This window comes from Meles meles, chromosome 1 (genome assembly GCF_922984935.1).
Source record: "Meles meles chromosome 1, mMelMel3.1 paternal haplotype, whole genome shotgun sequence".
In the NCBI taxonomy this organism is placed as follows: Eukaryota; Metazoa; Chordata; class Mammalia; order Carnivora; family Mustelidae; genus Meles; species Meles meles.
The window spans coordinates 9,029,349-9,050,675 of NC_060066.1; the positions used below are offsets into that span (position 1 = coordinate 9,029,349).

At 48.8% G+C, this 21,327-nt stretch overlaps 1 protein-coding gene across 1 annotated transcript in view; it reads right to left on the bottom strand.

The window, feature by feature from the left end:
- The window catches only part of TG (thyroglobulin), a 233,512-nt gene that overhangs the window by 110,091 nt on the left and 102,094 nt on the right, over window positions 1-21,327 (bottom strand). Inside the window, exons 37-38 of the mRNA XM_046016730.1 lie at window positions 4,500-4,634; window positions 2,563-2,727 (exon numbers count right to left, since the gene is read on the bottom strand). Coding sequence (XP_045872686.1) covers window positions 2,563-2,727; window positions 4,500-4,634 — 300 coding nt within the window. The remainder of the gene's footprint in view (window positions 1-2,562; window positions 2,728-4,499; window positions 4,635-21,327) is intronic.

The following is a 21,327-nucleotide window of genomic DNA, read 5'->3' on the forward strand; positions in this document are numbered from 1 at the left end:
ACCATTTGGTCATCACCAGGGTCTGTGAGAGATGCTGGGTTCGGACACCTAGTGAGACAAGGCCCGGGAGGCTGCTAAGCTCCCTGCAGTAAATAGGGCAGCCCCCACAGCAAAGAACCATCTGGCCTGGGCTCTCAGCAGTGTGAAAAGGGTGTGAAAAGCCTGAGAACCCCTGGGGCGGTGTGTGATTCCCGGGCCACCAAGGAGCATGGTGGGGAGGAACTGAGGAATGCAGAGTCCCAGCAGGAAGCAGACCTGTGTTTTGGGTCATATGCACCAGCTATTACAAGGAAACTTCCTAGTTCTTCTGATGCTCAATTTCCCCCTGTGGAACAGGAATGATAGCAGCCTCTCAACACCAGGATGTTGGGGATAAGCTCATGGGGCCTGTGGTGCTGTGAGCTCAGTGCCTGCCAGGGGAAGGGGCTCCACGCAGGAGTGAGTAAAGGGATTGGAGGGAGGGAACAGGAGAGAGGAAAGAGAAAGAGACAGAGACAGAGAAAGAGAAAGAAGGAAAGAAAGAGAAAAAGAAGGAAAGAAAGAAAGGAAGAACAGGAAAGGAGGGAGGGGAAGGAAGGAAGGAGAGAGAGAGGGAGGGAAGGAAGGTTGGAAACAGTGATGAAATTCTCTCTGTTGCAAAAACCCTGAGGGCTAGTGCAAACCCAGCATGGAAAGAAAGAGTTGCACATTCTAATCTACTCTCAGCCACAAGTCAGGCTGGTCTCAGCCCACAGCTCCTTTTCACAAGTTTTCCGGCTTCAGTGTAAATCACAGGGCCTCAGGCCAATATTCAGGCCTGCGGCTGCTAACACAGCAAAACCTTCAGACTCTGTCCCCCTGCTCCACAGGAAAACAGCCACATTTCATGAACGTGGCACCCTCTGAAGGAGGGAGCAAAGACACAAAATACAAAAGCTAAAGAACTTCGAGGGAATGCAAGCCTGCTTTCCCAAGGACAGTGGCATTCAGCCCTCCCTCCAGAGGCTGCCTGGTGAAGCCAAGACTGAATGAGATCCAACATGGGGAAAATGTTTTAGATGCGCAGCTCTTTCTTTTGAACTGTTTTCCAGAAACTGATGGATTCTTTCTAGAATAGCCCTATATTGAGGCCACAGGACTCTTAAGTGAAGAAAATTATCCAGAGCTGTATGTGGGCACAAAGTGCAGACAACGTCTGGGTATATACACACAGGCTCTCATCTTCAGCTCGAGATGAGTTTTTCACCTTGAACTTGAGTTACACAGAATTAACGGAGAAACCGTCTAATCTGTTTTATCGAACCTAAACCCCAAAGTGAGGCCTCTCCCCGCAGCAGGATTTCCATGCAGATTAGCTACGCTGTGAGTGAAATATACTGTAGGAAGATAACTCGACTGAACGCTGTGAGTGTCTAGGTAGAAGACAAGATCTGAGACTGTAGACCCGAGACCACAACATACAGGAACCCAAGCACTCCCAGGCCTGGGGAGCACTCTCATGGTCCAAAGTCTGAGGTGGAGGAGAGGCCAGGAGAGGATACCACTGGATCAAGACAGGCCTGGGGACCACCAGGGCTCTAAGGCAGGATGGGATCAAATCCAGCTGCTGCCTTTTATTAGAACACTACCACACCCACTGATCTTTGTATTTTCTGTGGCTGCTTTCTTGCTTAAGTGGCAGAGTTGAGTAGTTATAACAGATGCCTTGAGCCTAAAATATTTATCTGGCCCTTTACAGAGAAGGTTGGCCAACCTCTGCTCTAGAAGATCAGGTGGCAGAAACAGGCAATGTTTTAAAAAGTCATTAACTTCATCCCACGAGCACATCTAATGGGGGACGGGATTTGCCCCAGCCTCCAGCTCCCATGTCTCCCATTACATAGGTCTTACCTACTGCACTTAGTGATGGATTTCTATGATTCCTTAGAGTTCTGTTTTCTCCCCTTGCTGGCTTCTTCCCTGTATCCCTAGCACCTAACACAACATCTGACATGTAACACCTTACTGAATGCTTTCAAATAAAACTGAGGCACGAGCAGCAGCCCTCTCCAGATCCTGATAGGGTTGTTAGATGATGTGGTTTTGTGTGAGCAGATCGTATCTAGAGATAGGAGATCTGGCTCCAAGCACCCATTCTTGTCATCGCTAGATGGGCAAAATCAGAGAAGTAAATTCTCCGGGCCAGTCCCTTGATCTCGAAGATGGGGATAAAACCCTTATCTTGCCACCTCACGGGATTGGTGTGAGGACCAACTGAGATAAGGCATGTGACAGAATGTTTTAAACTATAAAATGGTGACAAAAAATGGTCTATTTATTTATTTTACTAAGAAATTCAAAAGCCAAATGGCTTCCATAACTCCAATAAATGAATAAAGGTGGCTAGAGAAGCTCTAGCTTAGAAGCAGGGTTTTCACCTTCCTTCAGTTCCTCCCAAAAGAATGCCACCTGGCCCAAGATAACTTTGGCCAATTTTTTCTAGAGAACCTCAAAAGCCATTGCCCACAAGTCACCATGTACGTGGACAGTCCCTCCCAGCTATTATACCCAGGAAGAGCCGCAAAGGCACAGGCTGGGACTCACTCAGCTTCCGGTAGATGTGGGTGGCCTCCTCACGGAGCAGAAGTCGGCAGTTCTGGGCCTGCAGGCTATGTGTGCAGACCTGGGCATCAGCATAGAATACACACCTCACAGCACCAGGTCGGGTCTGCAGAGTGGTGACGAGGCAGGCCGGGTGACGGGAACATTCTACAGAATAAGAGGAGAGTGAGGCTTGGGCTTCAGAGATGACATCTCAGCCATGCCTCCATCCCATCGTGCATCGTCTATTCATCCATCAGTCCATCCACCCATCTAGTCATGCATCCGTCAATCTATCCATTTAATCATGTATCCATGCATGCATCCGTCCAATTATGTGTCCTCCCATCTATCCACCTGTGCATCCATCCATCCATGCCTCCATCCATCTATTTAATCAACCATCCATCCACCCATGATCCATCCATATATCCATGCACCCATCTGTCCACCTGTGCATCCATCCATGTCTCCATCCACCTAGCTAATCATCCATCCATCCACTTATCCATCCATATATCCATGCACCCATCTATCCACTCATGCATCCATCCATTCATGTCTCCATCCACCTAGTTAACCATCCATCCATCCATCCATCCGTTTATCCATCCATATATCCATGCACCCATCTATCCACACATGCATCCGTCTATCCAACAATGCGTCCATCTTTCCATCCACGCATTTATCTATCCATGCATGCACCCATCCATCTATGCAATCACTTATTCATTCATTGGAGTACCTACTATACATCCCTGGCACTGTACCAGGGGCTAGGACTAGAATTATTGTTGGGGGGAACCTAACTCTCTCATCAATCTATTTTCCATACAAAAATCAGGTTTTTGATGGTTTAATTCACAAATATGCTCTTATCACTCCTTTCTTTGAAGCAACTCCATGGCTCCTCATTGGCCTTAGATTAAGTCATACCAGACAAGGCTCTCCATGCTCCAGCCCTTGCCTTCTTCTTCAGCTTCATCTCCCTTTCCAGTTACCCCATCATACCCACTATTTTCCACCAGGGATTATGTCCTTTCCCATGTGTACCAGGTCCTGCACTAGATAATTTATTCATGGCATTCAGGATTTTCAGACCTAGGAACTGCTGTGAAGCTGGTGTTGACTCATTCACTTGGATAAGCTGTGGACTGTGTAAAAGACTTATTCATAGCTCTTTCTGTACTACTGAAGCACCCAAAGTTGTGCTGTGCACAACCTGTCCATCCATATATGACCTTTCTGTTAGATGTGCATATTGCTGTCTAACTTTGTAGGTGAGGTGATTCATGGAATCAAAGAATTAGAAGAGTATGAATGTTATCCAATCTCAGGCTCTTGCAGAAATTAAAATCTTTGTAGAGCATCTCTATCAAGTTATTATTTAACTTTCATTTAAATACCAGTGACCAGAAAACCCCTAAAAGAAGTATGCATCTGTGAACAGCTTTGTCTATTAGAAGCTTCTTTATATTGCCCTGAGAAAGACCCTTGAAATTTGAGTTTTACCCTTAGGTCTTAGCTTTGCCTCAAGAGCCTGGCCAGGACAACTATATTTCTTCCTTGCCGTGATGGCCCACCTATAATCTGAGGACAGCTGTCTCCACTTCTGCTCATCTCCTCTGTCTCAGACTAGCCCCCTAGATCCTTTCTGTCATCTGTCTTCTGACTTGGATCAATGTTGCTCCCAGTCTGGCCGGCTTTTCCCCTTGGAAACCTTGAATATGGGCTGCCCTGCAGGGGGATGAACAGACAGCCGAGAAAGGCCCACACCGGGTCTTGTCCCCAGGTTCATCCTCCTTCCCCGGGACTCCAGGTCATCTTGGAGTCTCCCATGCGTTTCTGAGATCAGGAGCGTGAGCAGCACTCTGTGAGACCCCATTGCAATCAGCCACCTTCCTGAGGGTGTGGGAGCCATGTGAAACTCCTCTTACCCAACAAACAGAAGTCTCTGGCATCAGAGAAGTCGCTGGTGGCGGCAGTGCTGATGTGGGCAACATCAAAGGTCCTGATGGATGGGTCAAGTACTGCTGCAGAGGGGGCCAGAGACTGCCATGAGCCCAGAGCGACTAGGAGAGAGAGCAGGGGACATCAGTCACACATGGCTTTGGGCAGCCCCAGGCCATCCTTCTTGTGGCCTCCATTCTCTTGCGACTCCATACTCCCATTCTACAGTGATTTATTAAGAGTATTTTATGAGCCAAGATCTGTGCTCAACCTATGAATCCAAAGGTTAAAAAAAAAAAAGAATGGCTGTTTCTATGCGGCAGCTCACAGCAGAACAGGAGAGAAGGAAACACGATAAGGCCAGCATGGTAATGCAGTGTTACGAGACAATCATCACAATGAAGCTAAGTGACAGCGATGATTGCAGGTCTATCTGTGTTGTCATGTGGGGGGTTGCCTGTGGGGCTTCCCAGACACCATGTCATCAAATGGTCCCCCAGCCCTCAGAGGGAGAAAAGATCCTTGTCGCCCATAACGGATGCTGCGGTGTGCTGTCCAGGCCGCCTTTCGGGATCCAGCCTCTCATTTCCCCAGTGTTGGGAAGTTGCTGTCTAGAGGCTCCCAGCGGAGTGCCCTCAAGGAACTGCCTGTGGTCCAGGCGAGCTGCCTCCCCTCCCAGGGTCAGCCTGTGTCCAAACACTAGTCCACGTGGGCATGCAAAGTCCCAGCCCCTGCCTCAAGATGGGACAACCCTGCAGGGCCAGCCCAGCCCAGGGCGCACCATGGGATCTGCAGGGCTGTGGTGTTACGTCGGTGTGGAAGCTCTGCTTCCCTCCCACGCCCCACTCGTTCCTGCCCCCTTACTTCCTTATAGGTGCTGCTCCCAGGAGCCCCAGCCCCGCGCCTGAGATTGCCTGCATGCAAATCTCCATCACTGAGTTTGTTTCCTGGAAAACAGCTGCTAAGACATCCTCTTTAAAAACAAACAAAATGGGGGCGCCTGGGTGGCTCAGTGGGTTGAAGCCTCTGCCTTCAGCTCCGGTAAAGATCTCGGGGTCCTGGGATCGAGCCGCGCATCAGGCTCTGTGCTCAGCAGCGAGCCTGCTTCCTCCTCTCTCCCTCTCTGCCTGCCTCTCTGCCTACTTGTGGTTTCTGTCTGTCAAATAAATAAATAAAAATCTTTAAAAACAAACAAACAAACAAACAAAATGAAGCTTGCCCCAGAGAGTGCCCTTGTTGGGGGGCGGAATAGGAACGAAACTGGGTCTTTGCATGCACAGAGCCCATGCCCTCCTGACTCCATGGGGCCGCCTCTCATGATCTGTACACCTGTTCACTAACAGGGAGGGATGTCCAGGCACAGCTGCCAGACAGATGTCTTGGCGCAGGTACAGAGTCCTGGCAGGGCACCAGAGTCCCTGTGAGGACAGAGGGGGACCTGAACAGGGACCTTGAGCTTCCACTCCGAGGGGGACTGAGGCTCTAGGTGGGTGGGTGCTTTCTTCTGGCCACAAAGAGCATGAAAGTTGGCAAAATGCTGCCTCCCGGCCTCGAATCTCCTGATTCTAGCACTCTCAAGGTCCCTTCAGTGGGCACGTCATTGAGAGTTCGTGGAGAAGAATCCAGGTGTTTCTTTACTTTTCCTATTTTTGATTTCTTTTTTTCAGAAGGCTACAACAGGGTATCCTTATAATAAATATCTGTGAGCACTTCCTTTGTACTAACAAAACAGAACAGCCGACTGCAAAACGTGTAGATGCAGCACTTTACAGTTTACAAAGTGCTCCGCTCCTCAGTTAAGTGCTTTAAGGGTGTTACTCAAGTGCCTCAGGGTCCCCAGGGGCAAACCTGTCTGGAAGGCAGATCCCCAGGGAGGGAGCTCCGAGCTCCTTCAGGAGTGGTGTGGCCTGGGCCGTAAGCCTTCTTTACAAATGAGGGGTCAGAAGCTAGGGGAGCTTCACCGGGCTTTCTAAGAACACAGAGCTGACTGTGACCGAGCCAGAGACAGAACCAGACCTCTTGGCTCCAAGTCGGTGCTGCTTCTGTCGCCTCCGAGCTTCCTAAATAGCTGAACACCCTTTCTGGAAAATTCTCCCCATGTAGGAAAAGGTCTTTATCTTGGACAGTACCATGCTCTTAGCTATATGGGGAAGGCTGTCATTTTTATCTCAAACCTGCCTTTGACGCCTAGAGCACTAAAATTAGAATGGTAAATAAAGTAGCAAAAGAAACTAGAACCACACCTTTTTCTTCTTAAGAAGAAGGGGGGGCGGGTAGGGGAGGAGGAGGAGGAGCAAAGTAAGGAAGGAAGAAAGGGGAGGAAAGGAAGGGAGGGGAGGGAGGGAGGGAGGAAGGAAGGGAGGAAGGAAGGAAGGAAGGAATGCAGGCCCCCCCCCCCCCCCCCCGCTGGGTAGCTCAGTCAGTTAAGTATTTGCCTTCAGCTCAGATCATGATACCAGGGTCCTGGGATGGAGCCCTATGTCGGACTCCCTGTTCAGCAGGGAGCCTGTTTCTCCCTCTCTAGCTCTCCTGTGCTTTTCCCCCTTTCTGGCTGTCTCTCTTTGTCCTAAATAAATAAAGTCTTAAATAAACAAACAAACAAATAAGATCTTTCAAAAATTAAAAAAATATATATGTAAAAAAAATAAAGAAACAAGAAAGAAAAAAAGGGTTTAATCCAAGGAAGGTGCCAAATAACGTTGCCAGCGATCTGATGGACTCAGAGTAGGAGAACCCCCCATACATGTCCTGGAACCGTGTCCTCAGAATCCAGAGTCACGTCTTTCTGACCTCGTGCCCTGGCTCCCCTCCAGCAGGCGCTGGGCCTTCGTTATCTTCAGCATCCTCCTCATGTTACTATCCTCATGGTCAGTTCAAGTGGCATTTCTGCAGCATGACCAAACTGTGCTGCATATTTTTAGATGGTGGGGACACTGCAATTTCACAGAAGACACATGACGGGGTTTTAGGACCAAAGTTGCCAATTATGGTCTTAAAATGGAAGCCTTGGCTGCACTCCGTGCTTAGCTTGATGTCTGGGGGGAAGCGCTATAATTGAAGGGTGCATTTCGTCTCCAAAGTGAGAGTTAGCTCGTCTGTCGCATCCCAGGGCCTGGAGCCAAGTCTCTGTCACACCCTCTCCCTGTCCCCTTCCCCCAGCTGGCAGCAACCCTGGGACGAGCCAAGGCTGTTTGTGCAGAATCCAACATCTGGGGTTCATGCCTCTCATGCAAATTCCAAGAACCAGTTCTTGGTGCATGTAAAACTCTGGTGAAGCCTGAGAGCTGGGCAGCTCGGGAGCATTTCGTGGGAGTTTACGATTTGCCAAGAAACGGGCGACACCATTGCATTTAACATTCACGGGATCCAGGAACACCCCCAAGGGCTTAGCTGATACAAGGAGTGCCTGGGCCTGAGCCCAGTTCCTTCGGCTTCAGAAACCACGCTTTACTACAAGGCAGCCCGTCTCTGTCAATGACCGCTGGGGGAGCTGCTTTCAGCCTGCCCAGCGGGTGTCCTCTGTGCCATATTTTTCCGTGTTCATTTCGTTTCTTTGGTTTAAAATATCGTTTATAGATTGCAATGCCAGGATCGCTCACTTTACAAAAATGCCCTGTTCGTCATGTCTTAAGTACTTATATATAATTTTGTCAAACTTGTGTTTTTCTTTTTCTTTTTGTTAAAGGTTTTATTTATCATTTATTTGAGAGAGAGAGAGAGCAGGAGCAGGGGGAAGGACAGAGGGGGAAGCAGACTCCCCAGGAGCAGGGAGCCCAACATGGGGTTTGATCCCAGGACCCCAGGGATCATGACCTGAGCTGAAGGCAGACACTTAATCAACGAAGCCACCCAGGTGTCCCAACCTTGTGTTTTTCATTCATGTCTGTATAAATTCTAGCCCAGCTCGCACACCTTAAACTGGTCACTGCGGAATATGTTTTACCAGCAAATGGTAAAAGTCTTCCCATGTTATTTCTCTTTATAAAATATTCCTTGGCTATTTTTGGTTATTTATTTTACCAGATGAAATCCAAAGCCATCTTATCACGTTTCATAAAAGCTCCTTTGGGATATTAACTGGAATGTCCTTAAACTTAAAAACTAACTTGAGAAAAAGATTTTAGATTTTATTATGTCTCGTGTTTGTTTTCATGAAGAATGGAATGGAATTTTTTCCCTATTATATTTTTAAAAGAGTGATTATTGGCGGGAAGGAAAGCTATGTATTTGCGTGTGTTCGTTTTCTGACAGGATCCTGACTGACTCAGTGTGACTCGCAGACAAGGCTGAAAGGCGGGCTCCTCTCCGTGTGGCTGCTTTGGAAATGGGGCCCAAGCTAGGTGCAGACATCAGTGACCTGCCTCGGGGGCTCTGGCCAGACAGTTCTCTGTTGTAACCAGTTTAGTTCTGTATTTGCCCTTCTACTCAACAACTTCTACATTCCAGGCTCTATACCTGAGAGAAAAAAAATGGGGGGGGGGGGCCTGAAAAACTTCCCATGAGTAATGCTCAACCTCTGGTGATTATCAGAGTCACTCAAAGAATTTGGTACAAATTCTAGACCCCAGGCACTGTCCCCACGTTGACAAGCCGAGGCCTCTGGGCTCCTTATTCCCATTTTAGGTGACTCTGACACACAACCAAGGGGAGAACAATTGCCTGACACAGTCTCTGAAATATTCCCTTGGTTCTGTTATTTCAGTTTGACCATAAGTGCTGGAGAAATAGCCTGAGCTTATGAAAAGAGACTGTTTACATTCAAACCTCACTCAGCCTGATGCTGTGTGTCCTTGGGCAAGTTCCTTAAGGACTCTGAGAAACCCAATTCTTTAAAAAAAAAAACAAAAAACAAAAAAAACCACGTCTTTGTGTCAAACATGGCCCTTGCTCTCCATCTCTAATACACACAATGGCTCCCAGTGACCAGCACGTGCCCCCTGACATCACGGTGTAAATGAGCTCTCTTCCGCCCTTTACTTTGAACCCCTTCGAGTCAGGCCTCAGGAAACTTGTCCTTTCCTCCCGAGCAGGGAACAAGAGGAGCATGAGGGGGAAGTGACCCGAGGAGAAGAGGGGGCTGGTCCCTCTAAAATGATTGTGAACCTGGGAAGAACGGATGCCTCCCAGGGTCCCTAGGACCCCGCCGCCCAGCAGTACCAAGCGCCTGCTTTCGAGCTGTGCTAGGTCCTGCAGCCCCCTGCGAGACCCCCCAGGAGCCACTCCCGGGTAGGGGAGAAGGCAGGGGTCGGGGCCTGGCCCTGAAGTTGCCGGAGACCATCGGATGAGTGGACATATCACACAGCTCTGAGGGAAGTCTGGCTCCGAGCGTAGGCCATGAGTCATAGGCGGTGAAGCTGCCGGCTTCCTTGCCTTTATCCCAGCTCCCCATCCCATAGCTCGGTGACGGTGAGCAACCCCCTCCTTCGCTCTGAGCCTCCGTTTCCTCATCAGCAAAATGGGGCTAACATGAGATCCTCCACCCGGTGTGGTCGTGATCCAGGACCCGGTGGGGACGGGGCCGGGAAGCTTAGTGAACAGAGCCGCTCACACAGCCTGTGGGTCGAGCTGTGGCTTCTCGCTGCATTTGGTCCCTCTCTTCCCAGAACCACGGAGGGCTGAGCCTGACACAAGTACCAAGGCAGGGGGTCCCTATGTGGTACAAGAGCCAGCGATGTCCTGACTTCTGCTAGATCCTGGCTTCCCCTCGCCCCAGCCTGGCCCAGTCCCAGACCACCTTGCTGCCTGCCCACATGCCCCTCATCCTCTGCCCTCTGGCCCCCTGGCCCCTCAGTCTGGTCAGAGGCACAGTGAAACGGGGCCCTGTGCCTGCCTGACTAGTCGCTGGGCCTCAGTTTCCACAGCAGACCTGCTGCTGATTATAGCAACAAAGCTGTATGAGCTCGACCCAAATTGAAATCCCTCCCACCCTTGATCCTACTTTTTACCCCCACACTGTGTTTTCTCGTCAGGATATGCCCCCCCCCTCCCCCGACAGTGTCCTACCTAGAAATCCTACCCTCCTATGACCTCACCTTGTCCCGTCTCTTCTGCCGGCTTGGCCACTTCAAGAACCATCAGTTTCCCTTCCAGATTCTGGCCTTGCCAATTCCACTCTTGTCTACTCACACTCCGGTAACTGAGACCCACAGGGGCCTCCCTCCAGCCAGTCTCGCCCCTCTCAGGCCACAGTCACACTGGGGTCCTCTCCCAATCAGAATGCAGCCCTCACCACCCACCGTCCGTGGGGAGACAGGCAAATGGTGGGGGGAACGGGAGAGCGGGCAAGGTCCACCGAGTATCCAGCTGCACCACACCCGCCACCTTTCTAGGGTGGGCCTGAGTCCTCCCCAGTCTCACCCAGACCATGTCAGATCGGGATACGGAGCCACAGGGAAGGTCACAGAGGCATTCCTCGCAGTCCTGGGGAGCAGTCAGGGCTGTGCTGATTCTCCTCTGTCTCAGGACAGCCTGGGAGATCCTCAGTGACATCCTCGGTGAGGTGGTGTCGGACAGATCAGATCCTCCCCAGCAGCAAATGCTCTCTCCCAGCCTCGACCTGCACCTGGCACTGTGGTGGGCAAGAGTCTGGGCAGCTCTTCCGTACTATAAAGACGACCTGAGTCTGGGATGGCTCACCACCACGTCCTAAGGCCTTGAAGGTGAGTTACCCTGTCGGTCCATTAGCAGAGGGGGCATGGTGGCCCCGAAGGGAATGCCATGCAGCCTCTGCCCTCCTCGATGGCACGGACCAGCCCCACGTGCCACCATCTAGTGAGAGGGACATTAAGCACTTGGAAATTCGGGAGGATCTGAGTCCATCTTACAATACTTCACTGAGACGAGTAACATCATCCCCATTTTATAGAAGAGAAATGTGAATCCCAGAGAAGACCAGTGACATGCCCAAGGCCACACAGCTTAGAGGCAGCAAGTCGGCATTTGACCCCAGCCCAGCCATATGGCCCTGAAGTCCACTGCTGACCACAGACCTGCAGAGAGCAGGGGATGGCAGAGTGGATGGAAGGCGGAGGGTGCAGAGAACCAGGCGGCAGGGTGGTGGTGGGTGGGCCCCTTCGTGACTCTGGGGCAGTGTGGACTGCGACCTTGGCATAGTCCAGCCTCTGGGAATATCGAGGTACTACAGCTCCTTTCCAGAAAACACTACATTTCCTTTTAATGTGGACTAAGTAAAACCAAAATCACTAGACTAGGTATTTTCAAATACTTTCAAATACATGGACAAATCACGTTTCATCCTTTTTCTTTTTTCTTCCTTCCTCCCGTTCCTTCCTTCCTTCCTTCCCGTCCTCCTTTTTGCCTTCGTGCCGTCCTGTCTTTCTCTCCAGATACCAATTAAAGGAGGAAATGTTGATTTTGATTTCAAGACTTAGAGACGTTTCAACCATCAAAAATAGCTTTAACCCCAGCCTGACCCCCAGCCCAACACACAGGCACACACACACACACACACACACACACACACACACACACACATCTATGCCACTACAGAAGGACAGGATATCTGGGCGTAACTTCCCGCTCTAGCCCTCCCTTTTCTCACCTGAAAATCGGGGAAGTGCTTTGTGGTATTTCTAAAGCACATCAAAGTGCAGAAACGTCAAACCAGTGGCAATGCTTCTCCAACATTCAAAGAATCACAGACCCATTTTTTTCTAGATGAAAAGATCTTATAATTTTCTTAAGAATCACCAAGAATAAAGCTAATAATGGGCAGATTGTGCTAAAGCATAAAAGCATCCCAAAGCCCACAGGGTCCTTCCTGTTGCTCTTGCCAACAGAACCAAAAAGTACTCCTTTCAGCTCCTCTGCACTTATCCAAGTGCTCGGTGCAGAATACAGAGAGAGCACGAGGAACACTGGAAACGGCTTCCATGCCCAGGATGGCTGGCTGGGGCAAAACACCCACGCTGGAAGCCTTTCGAGCACCTGCTCAAAGAGTGTGTCAGGCACTAGCAAGCTGCCTCAACCTTGAATATAAGAAGACTGTAACGGAGGCTGATCCTGCTCCCACAGCTTCATGGTCACACGTACCCACTGGTGGGAAGATCCCATGTGCTGTCGTTATGGGACAGGACTAACAGTCAGACATCCTGATTTCTCATCAGACATGATCTTTGAAATGAGAACTATGTCATACTGTGCTGTTCTGCCCTTGTTAACACCCACAAAAAAACCCCAGATGTTCTTTTGATAATAGATTATAATCTGAAAGACGAAAATGGGACCAGACCTGCCTGTTGGTCTAGCGTTTCTTCAGAAAAAGTGCCTTACATTTACAGCAGACCCTACCAGGCCTCTTTTGGTACTTACAACCCTAAAAAAAGTACCTAGAGACATATTTACTTCTGTTCAGCCTCCAAATACCCATTTTTAAGCTCTCCAACTAAGCACGCCTTATCTTTCCCTTTGCATCTTCAGAGTTTAGTAGACAGATAACAGTGTGTCCTGTGGTGAAATGTGTCCCTTCATGATATGTCCTTTGAGGTCCTAACCCCCAGGTGTTCAGAATTTGACCTTATTTGGAGATCGGGTCTTTGCAGAGGTAATCAAGTTCAAGTGAGATCATTAGAATGGTTCCTGATCCCAAACGACAGGTCTCCATAGACAAAGGGGAAATCTGTACCCGGAGTAGCACATGCGTGGAAGACAATGTGAAGACACAGGGAGAAGACGGCCGTCTACAGGCCACGGAGATGGTTCTGGAATAGAGGCATCCCTTACTGGCCTCCAAAGAAGCCACCTGCCAACACCTTGCTCTTGGACTTCCCAGTTGGTGGCATTTTGCTCTGACTGCCCTAAGAGACTTACAGTGAGTGAATAGTCAATAAAAACATCCTTTCCCTGATTTGCCAAGAGCCTGCTATGCCTTACTCTCGTGCTCTGACATGGAAATGCCGATCCTGATGATAATTCTTACCATGTAAAGACATACACATTCCAATGGCTAATATGAATATTAAGCATTTCCTATTTATTAGGCACAGTGCAATGTGCTGCTGTTATCCTATTTCCTCCACAAACAGCCGTGTTCACAGAGGTGAACCGGAGAGGTGTCACCCCATTTGAAGAGGGGTCATTCCGGAAGCACGTGGCCTGGCTGGTTCTCGCTCTCGCCTACTGTCAAGTCTAGCTTCGGGTAAATTACCCTCTAAGTTTGTTGTTGTTGTTGTTGTTTAAGATTTTATTTTATTTGAGAGAGTGAGTGAGAGACAGAGAGAGCTGAGAGGGAGGAAGAGTGGAGGCAGAAGAGAAGAGAGGGAGAAGCAGACTCCCCACTGAGTAGGGAGTTGGGCATGGGGCTCAATCCCGGGACTCCGAAATCATGACCTGAGCCAAAGGCAGATGCTCAACCGACTAAGCCACCCAGGCACCTGTACTCTCCAAGTTTTAAAAGTTCTCTTGTCTTAATCTATGTATCAGAACAGTTATGTCACCCGTGTCCCAGGGTCGCACTCTGCCACTGACGCTTCTAGGTTTCCGGGGCCGTTGGGGATAGGGATAGAGGCCGCTAGGCCTGGTCCTCTCCCCTCTCACCCACTGACATGAGAAAGTCAGTGGGCCCCCGACAAAGGGTCAGTGCTGAACGGATCACTCCCTGTAAATGGATGCGCGCACAGGAAGTGTTTAATGACATTTATCGAAGAGTTGACACCCTGCATCTCAGCCTCCAAAGCCAGAGCTCCTGCCTCTGGGCAATGCTGCTCCATGCACGAAGGCATCTATGCTATTGCTTCTAAAATAGGGCATTTTCAACTAAATCATGAGCATCGATAGTCCTGATGCGACTGTTTCCACCCCCTCACCTCCCTGGTGAAGACGGACACAGTGGGGCCTAGCTGCTGGCATATGGCCCAGGAGGACCAGAAAAGACCCACTGAAGTAATTCAGGGACTTGGGATAAAGCACAGAGAAGACAACAAATCTTCGGGCCAGGCCAGGGGCCAGCAAGATTTTTCAGTCAGAGGCCAGATCATAAATATTTTAGGCTTCTCTGGCCGCATTTGTTCTCTGAGTTTTAGTAAAGATTTTATTTATTGATTTGAGAGAGAGAGTGAGTGAGAGAGCACAAGCGGGGGAGAGGAAGAAGCAGGCTCCCCACTGAGCAGGGACCCCCCCCCCCAATACCAGGCTCGATTCTGAGACCTTGGAATCATGACCTGAGCTGAAGGCAGATGCTTAAACGACTGAGCCACCAAATGAGGGGCCCCCGGTGCCCCTCATTTGTTCTCTGTTGCAGTCTTCTTCACATATTTTTATAGAATCCTTTGAAAATGTTTGCGGCCCTTCTCAGCTCACAGGTCCTACAAAAAACAGGCTGCAGGCTACGGCTTGCCAGTGCTGGTCTAGCAGGGTCACAGGTTCCGACTGCACATGGCATGATGGACTGGGGTGTGGGGTCTAAGTTCTGGGAATCCCAATTGCAACAGGCTACTTGATGGGGAGTTTTGTACTTTTTGCAGAGATGAGTACTACTCTGGGAGGCGCCATCTGGAAGGCAAAACAGAGTGCTTTTTTGATGTGCTGATAGTTGTGCTTCCTAACTTGGCGTGTTAACGTCCTTTTACACAATGGTGATGATTCATTTGCCTTGTTTTCTAAAATTTGTTCTTATTTGGTACAATGAAAACCTGGCAACCATGAACTGTCCAAGAGCACAAGGTAAGCCTCCAATCCAAGAGCAGAACATAAGCCCACCTGGCTTCTCCACATCTGTATGGACTTATCCTGCTCCAGATCCAGCCTCCTGCTGCTCCCAGATCCCTCATATTATGTCACTGCTGTCACAGCTGACCCTTGACCCTGCCTTTAGCCTCCTCAATGCCCTGTCCTGGAAACAAGGGCCCTTACCATGGCCATAATGCCTCCTTCCCCTGCTTTAGGTCACAACCTCCTGACTATGGAAACTTCTAGCCTTCCTCATTAATAACCCTCAACTGCAGATGCCTGGTCATCCTCCCACATTCTTCAAATTCTTTTCTATAATTTTCAGCTCACAATTGTCATTTCCACCCCAACTCTTGCTAAAATCTTGGGTGACCTTATCATGTACCAGGAAAGCCAATGGCCCACTCATCACTCTGGTCTCAGCTTCCTGACCTTTTGGTCCTGGAGACATTTACGTCTACTCATAACAGCCAAGAACTTCCACAATCACATCCTAATCCCACCAAGGTGCTGAATGCCATGCCATTTAATTCTTGGTTTTTCACACTTGATCCCACCTAAACCAGCTCTTAACTTTCCCTGGGATTCTACTCTCTTCCCCCCAACCATGTTATCCTTTTTACTGGTCTAACGTAAGCCAGACACCCATTGGTCCATCATGTCAACTTTCCTTTTGCCACTCTCCTTAACTTTCTCTCCTCCCAGCTGGATTAATCCAAGGAACTGCTTACTTTGCGGCTTGGCTTGAGCTGAGCACAACTAGAGACTCTTCAACAGACTGGCACCTTCTCAACATCTGGATCCCCAGCCTCACCTGAACTCTCAACTCCTTGACACCTTAGTCCTTGCCTCCTTCCGGTCTCTACGACCAGCATCCCTGGTGCTTACTGCTCCCTCCAGGCTCAGCAGGTGCCTGACCCCTTCCTTGCCTCCCAGAGAAAAGAGGACTGTCATCAGCATCGGCCTCAACTCTGTGTCCTCCTCTCTGCTCTCTATGAACCACCCCACCTTTCTCCCTCTCTTCCTCCTACATGGAGAAAGGATGGTTGTGGGAGCTGGTTCCCCCACCTGTGCTCTGGAACTGGCTCTTTCTCACCCCCTCAGGGACATCGATAACTAATTACACCCCCAACCCAGCCTCACTCCCATCCATCTTCTGCCTTTGGCCTATCCCTGGACACTGACACTTTAGTCTTAGCATAGAAACATACTCAAATGCCCCCTGAAAATGACATGTTACTCTAACCCATGGTTTTTTAACTCGGGGGTTGGATCTCACGGGTTGATTTCCCTGCAAATATAGGCAAAGTCTGGTATTATGGAGGGGGATTCTGTTTCAATACATCTTCAGGGGTGCCTCGTTACCTAAAAATGGTGTTTACCAGCAAAGGTGCCACCTTTCTTTTTTAGCTATCAATTTCATTCTATTTCTTCAGAGCCAACATGTGTGGGAAAAGTTTGTAGTTTCCACTTTCTCAAATCGCTACTCTATAACTCTTTCCTGCATTATCCCACTACATTTGCAGAGCGCTTTCCTTGACTAACTCAATGGGTGTCTGCTGTACTTCCCCATCTTCTTTAAAATTGCTTGTCACGTCTCCCTCCCCTGGTCTCCATCACACGCCACACCGCCAGCATCCCTAAAACCCTCCTCCTGCTCCTCTGGCTTCTCTTCTGCTCTTCCTTTCAATGCTGCTGTTCCCCAGGGTTCTGTCCTTTTCCTTTACTGCTTGTATCCAATACACTCTCCATGACCGATCTCACTCTCCCCCTGACTTTAAATACTGACACATTGATGATTATCACATGATCTCTGGGCCAGAAGCGTCACCGAAGCCCCATGCTGAGATAGTCCATGTTTACTGGACCCCTCTAAGCAGATATCACCAGGCATCCCAAACTCAGCAGGTCGAAAACTGAAGGCTTACTCTTCTTTCCATCCCCACCCACAGTCTTCAACCAGTTCCTTTCTTACATATTCTGTCTCAGACCCTAGCACCACTACCCATGGGACTGCCCAACCTGAAATGCTAAATATTGCCTGCGACTTGTATTCAAGTAGACTGAATGTCCATCTAGTAAGAACATTATATAAGGAAAGTTAAAATAAATGTTCTTTCAAGTCTAAATTTCAGACTCTACCACCGTAAGTGGCTACTCTCCCTGGGGTAACACATCCCATCTGAATTTCTAGCAAAAATAGGGCCTCCAAGGGTCCTCCCAATCTGTCTGCTGCCTCCCTTACCTACCTCCTCAGCCACATCTCTCATCCACTACTCCCTACTACCCTAAACTCACATCTGGTAGTCTAGCAAATCACTCTATGTTATAGGACTTTGTTCACTACTCCTTTCGTTCAACATGCACTTATAAAATGAAGTCAGTGTATTCATATAATGAATGCCTACCATCCTTCAAGACACAATATAGATGTCTCTTCCTATGCAAATCCTTCTAGGACTCCTACCTCACCACCAACAACCTGTCCCACTAATATATCTACTCTTCTACAAACACACAACATTGCAATTTTCTTGTTTTCTATCTCTCTATTAAATTGTTAGCTCCTGGAGATCAAAAACTCTGCCTCAGTTTTCATTGCTTCTCCAAGACCTATCATAATAGTATATAAAACTATGAACAATAGAAGTAGTAATATAGTTGTAAGTGGCATTTAAGTGCTCCACGTGCTAGGCAGTAATGATAATATCATGATTTTGCATGAACTGCTCAATTCATAAATGTGTATAAATGAATTAATTAATGAAGTTCCTTAATTAATAAAGAAGAAATAGGATACCAATTCTTTATTTATAAAGATGAATACTGTAATCACTCACATACCACAAGACCTCAATAAATAATTACTGAATAAGTAGATGAGTAGATCAATTAATCACCTAGGAAACAAATAATGGTCCATCAGTTTAATATTATCTCACTTGTATATGGTGCATCCCAGCTCATAAGCCTTTCATTTCCTCCGTAAGATTTAATCACTATGTGCATTGGTTGTATTAATATTACTATATTTCAAGGGACTGAACTGAAGCTCAGAGGTGGTGAATGACATGGCCACGGTCAAAGCTCATGGCCGGCAAACAAAAGACTTGACCAAGACTGACCTCTCCCAGTCCCCACAGCTACGTCTTTCTCCTCTTGACTCAACTTCAAACATAAAGTGGTTCCCTTTAGTGGTATGAACTTCACAGGCAGGATTTCCAGAGACATCTAAAATGGTCCAGCATCTGCTGAGGATATGAGCTGTGGGTTGGTGAGTAATCATCTTCTACACCACTCACTTCAAAGACACCGCTGGAGAAAATTTCTAGCTAAGAAGAAGACATACACATGAAACCGGACTTGGAGCCATACTCTCTTCGTATCCTCCTAACAAATGACTAAGTTCATCACGAGCAAAATTCCTACTGAAAATTCAAAGGCTCGGGTTACATCTGACTTCTCTCTAAGAAGTTTGACTCGTGTCAAGTAGACCCTTTCAAATCCTCCCCACAATACCAGGGCAATCTGGAAGACGGTATAATTATACGGTTTTCTAAGAGCATGTAAACTCCTCTTTCTCAAGGTCATTGTGTGTGATTCTGGGTTCTGAGTCCACCTGTAGAAATGCAGGGACACAAATGCATATGGAGAGCCAATATGAGCCAAGCAAAATAATTCCAATGATGCAGAGGTCTCTCTCAGGATGCTTAAGAGCATCAGGCAGAGGCTAGCCTGACCTCTCAGTGGACCGTGGGTCATGGGCCAGGTCACACAGCTGCTGCGGACCCAGGAAGTCAGACTCCTGAGACGGCACTCAGACCCTCTGCCCTCCTTGCCCCCAGGGACCATGGCTGGAAGGGCAGCTCTGGCTGTCACCATTATCAGTGACCTACTGTGTGTGTTAGGCATTGTGCTGAGCACTTCCTGCCGTGACTTCATCCAAATCTCAAAGTCACTTGAGGATGCAGGAACATTAAGAAACCTTCCTTCAGGACAGTCAGGCTCAGAGCAGTGGCGTGACTCGTACTGGGTCATACAGACTAAGAACAGAACTAGAATTGAAACCCAGATTCACCCAAAGCCAACATCTCTCTGCTTCACTGCTTCTACTTCTACAAACATCTGCCAAAAACCTATTGCCTGTGCGTAAGTTATCGCAAAAACAGAAAAACAAAAGCCACACCTTAAAGCATAAGTAAGCCAATCATTAGAATCACAAAAATAGAAAACTCGAAGGGAAACTTAGAGGACACTTAAGCCACCTCCTCACACAGCAAGGGCATCTTCAACATGCTTGAATACTCCAGTGGCGGGGAGCTCATCCTTTCAGTCTCCATCACGACAAGACAAACGATGCCTTTTCCTTCCATCCTCTGACCCCATCCCCCACTCATCCCCCACTGTCCCCACCATGATGCCAGAGACTATTACAGTCTGCCCCCCTGCGGTGCGTGCTGTGCGTCTGGAATGAGCCGATCTGCCCTGCAGTTGCGTCTGCTGTTCACCCCTCCAGAAGGTCGTGCTCACATCAACGTGTGTCCAATGTGAGGGCACAGACATTATAAGGTCATCCCAGCATCCCTGAAAAGGCAGCTGAGACCACATTTTCTCTTACCTTCTCCTCTGGCCAGTTCTGCACCTTCCCTTTCCCGCTCCGACCCCTGCGGGTACCATTCCCTAAACAAGGACCTGCACACCAAACCCCTTCAGAGTCTGGTTCCTGGGAAACTCAACCAGCAACAGTGAGCACATGCAGGGGGGAGACTGTGTTTGAATTCGGATTGGGTTTGAACCCAAGCTCTACTGGTTACTAACTGTGTGACCTTGGACTTCTCTGACCCTTGGCTTCCAAATCTGTGAAATGGACATAATCACACACAACCCATAGGGCAGTTGTGAGGGTTAAAGTAGGGAAAGCACTTAGCACATGATATCCTAATACTTGGGAATTTTTAAAAGAGGGGCACCTGGGTGGTTCAGTCAGTTGAGCATCCGACTCTCGATTTCAGCTCAGGTCATGATCTCAGGGTCATGGGATCCAGCCCTGCATCCGGCTCTGTGCTCAGCAGGGAGTCTGCTTAAGATTCTCTCTCCATCTGCCCCTTCCCCTACATGCACTCCCTGCCTCCCTCCCTCCCCCCACCCTCCCTATATATATAATATATATTGTATATAACATATATATATAATCTCTCTCTACATATTTGTGTGTGTGTGTGTGTGTGTGTATAATTTTACAGCTTTTCCCGTTGAGCCAGTTAATGGCTGTGACTTAGTAGGGCCATGTTCTCTCTCTGCCTGTTTCCTCTTCCATGAAAAGATGGATCTGGACTTGTGAATTATTACTGACATTTCTTAAATACTCACTTTATCAGGTTCTGTGTGGAACATTGTCCTTTACTTATTCTGCAACACGAGCCCCTAGATTCGTCTGTCTTATTTTCTACCATCATCCCCATTTCAAAGAGGCAAGCGGAGGCAGCACAAGGCTGAGAAATATAGTCCCAGACATCAGTGGGTGAGAACGGGAATAGGAGTGGAAGCTGGGTGGACTGACTTCAAAGCCCGAGGCTGTGCCGTGTCCCGTTGTTTCCCTCAATTAGACGACGTGCACGCTCCCGGCCAGCACTGACATTTTTTGGGATCACACGACTCTCTGGCTTAATGGAAAACATTTGTAGAAATGATCAACTGAATTCCACCAGCCCGCTGGCACCGCGATGGGAAAGAACAGAGGCAAGGGAGACAAAGCACGGCCCAAAAGATGGTTCGTGCAGCCGCTCCCATCACCTGAGCTTCAGGCTTGCGGCTGGCCCTGAGCTCTAGCAGGTGGAGAGGAGAAGTGCCGGAAAGCTGGGCAGGGCCCACGGGAAGGAGGCCTGTTTCTCAGCACCACCTCGCACCCTCCTGGCTGCAGGGTCACTCACAGCCCTCTGTACCTGCTGCTCACGGGGGCCTCGCGCTCAAGGGCTGGAGCATTTCCTAAGGGGCATTTTCAAGTGTCTCAGGGGGCACGAGCTTAGAATGCAGATACAGATCTCCAAAGCCTCATTGTCTGTGTTTTCCTCTGGATTGCAACCCCAGTACTCCGTGTCTGGGCATGCAGGAGAGGGGGAGAGAGAGGCC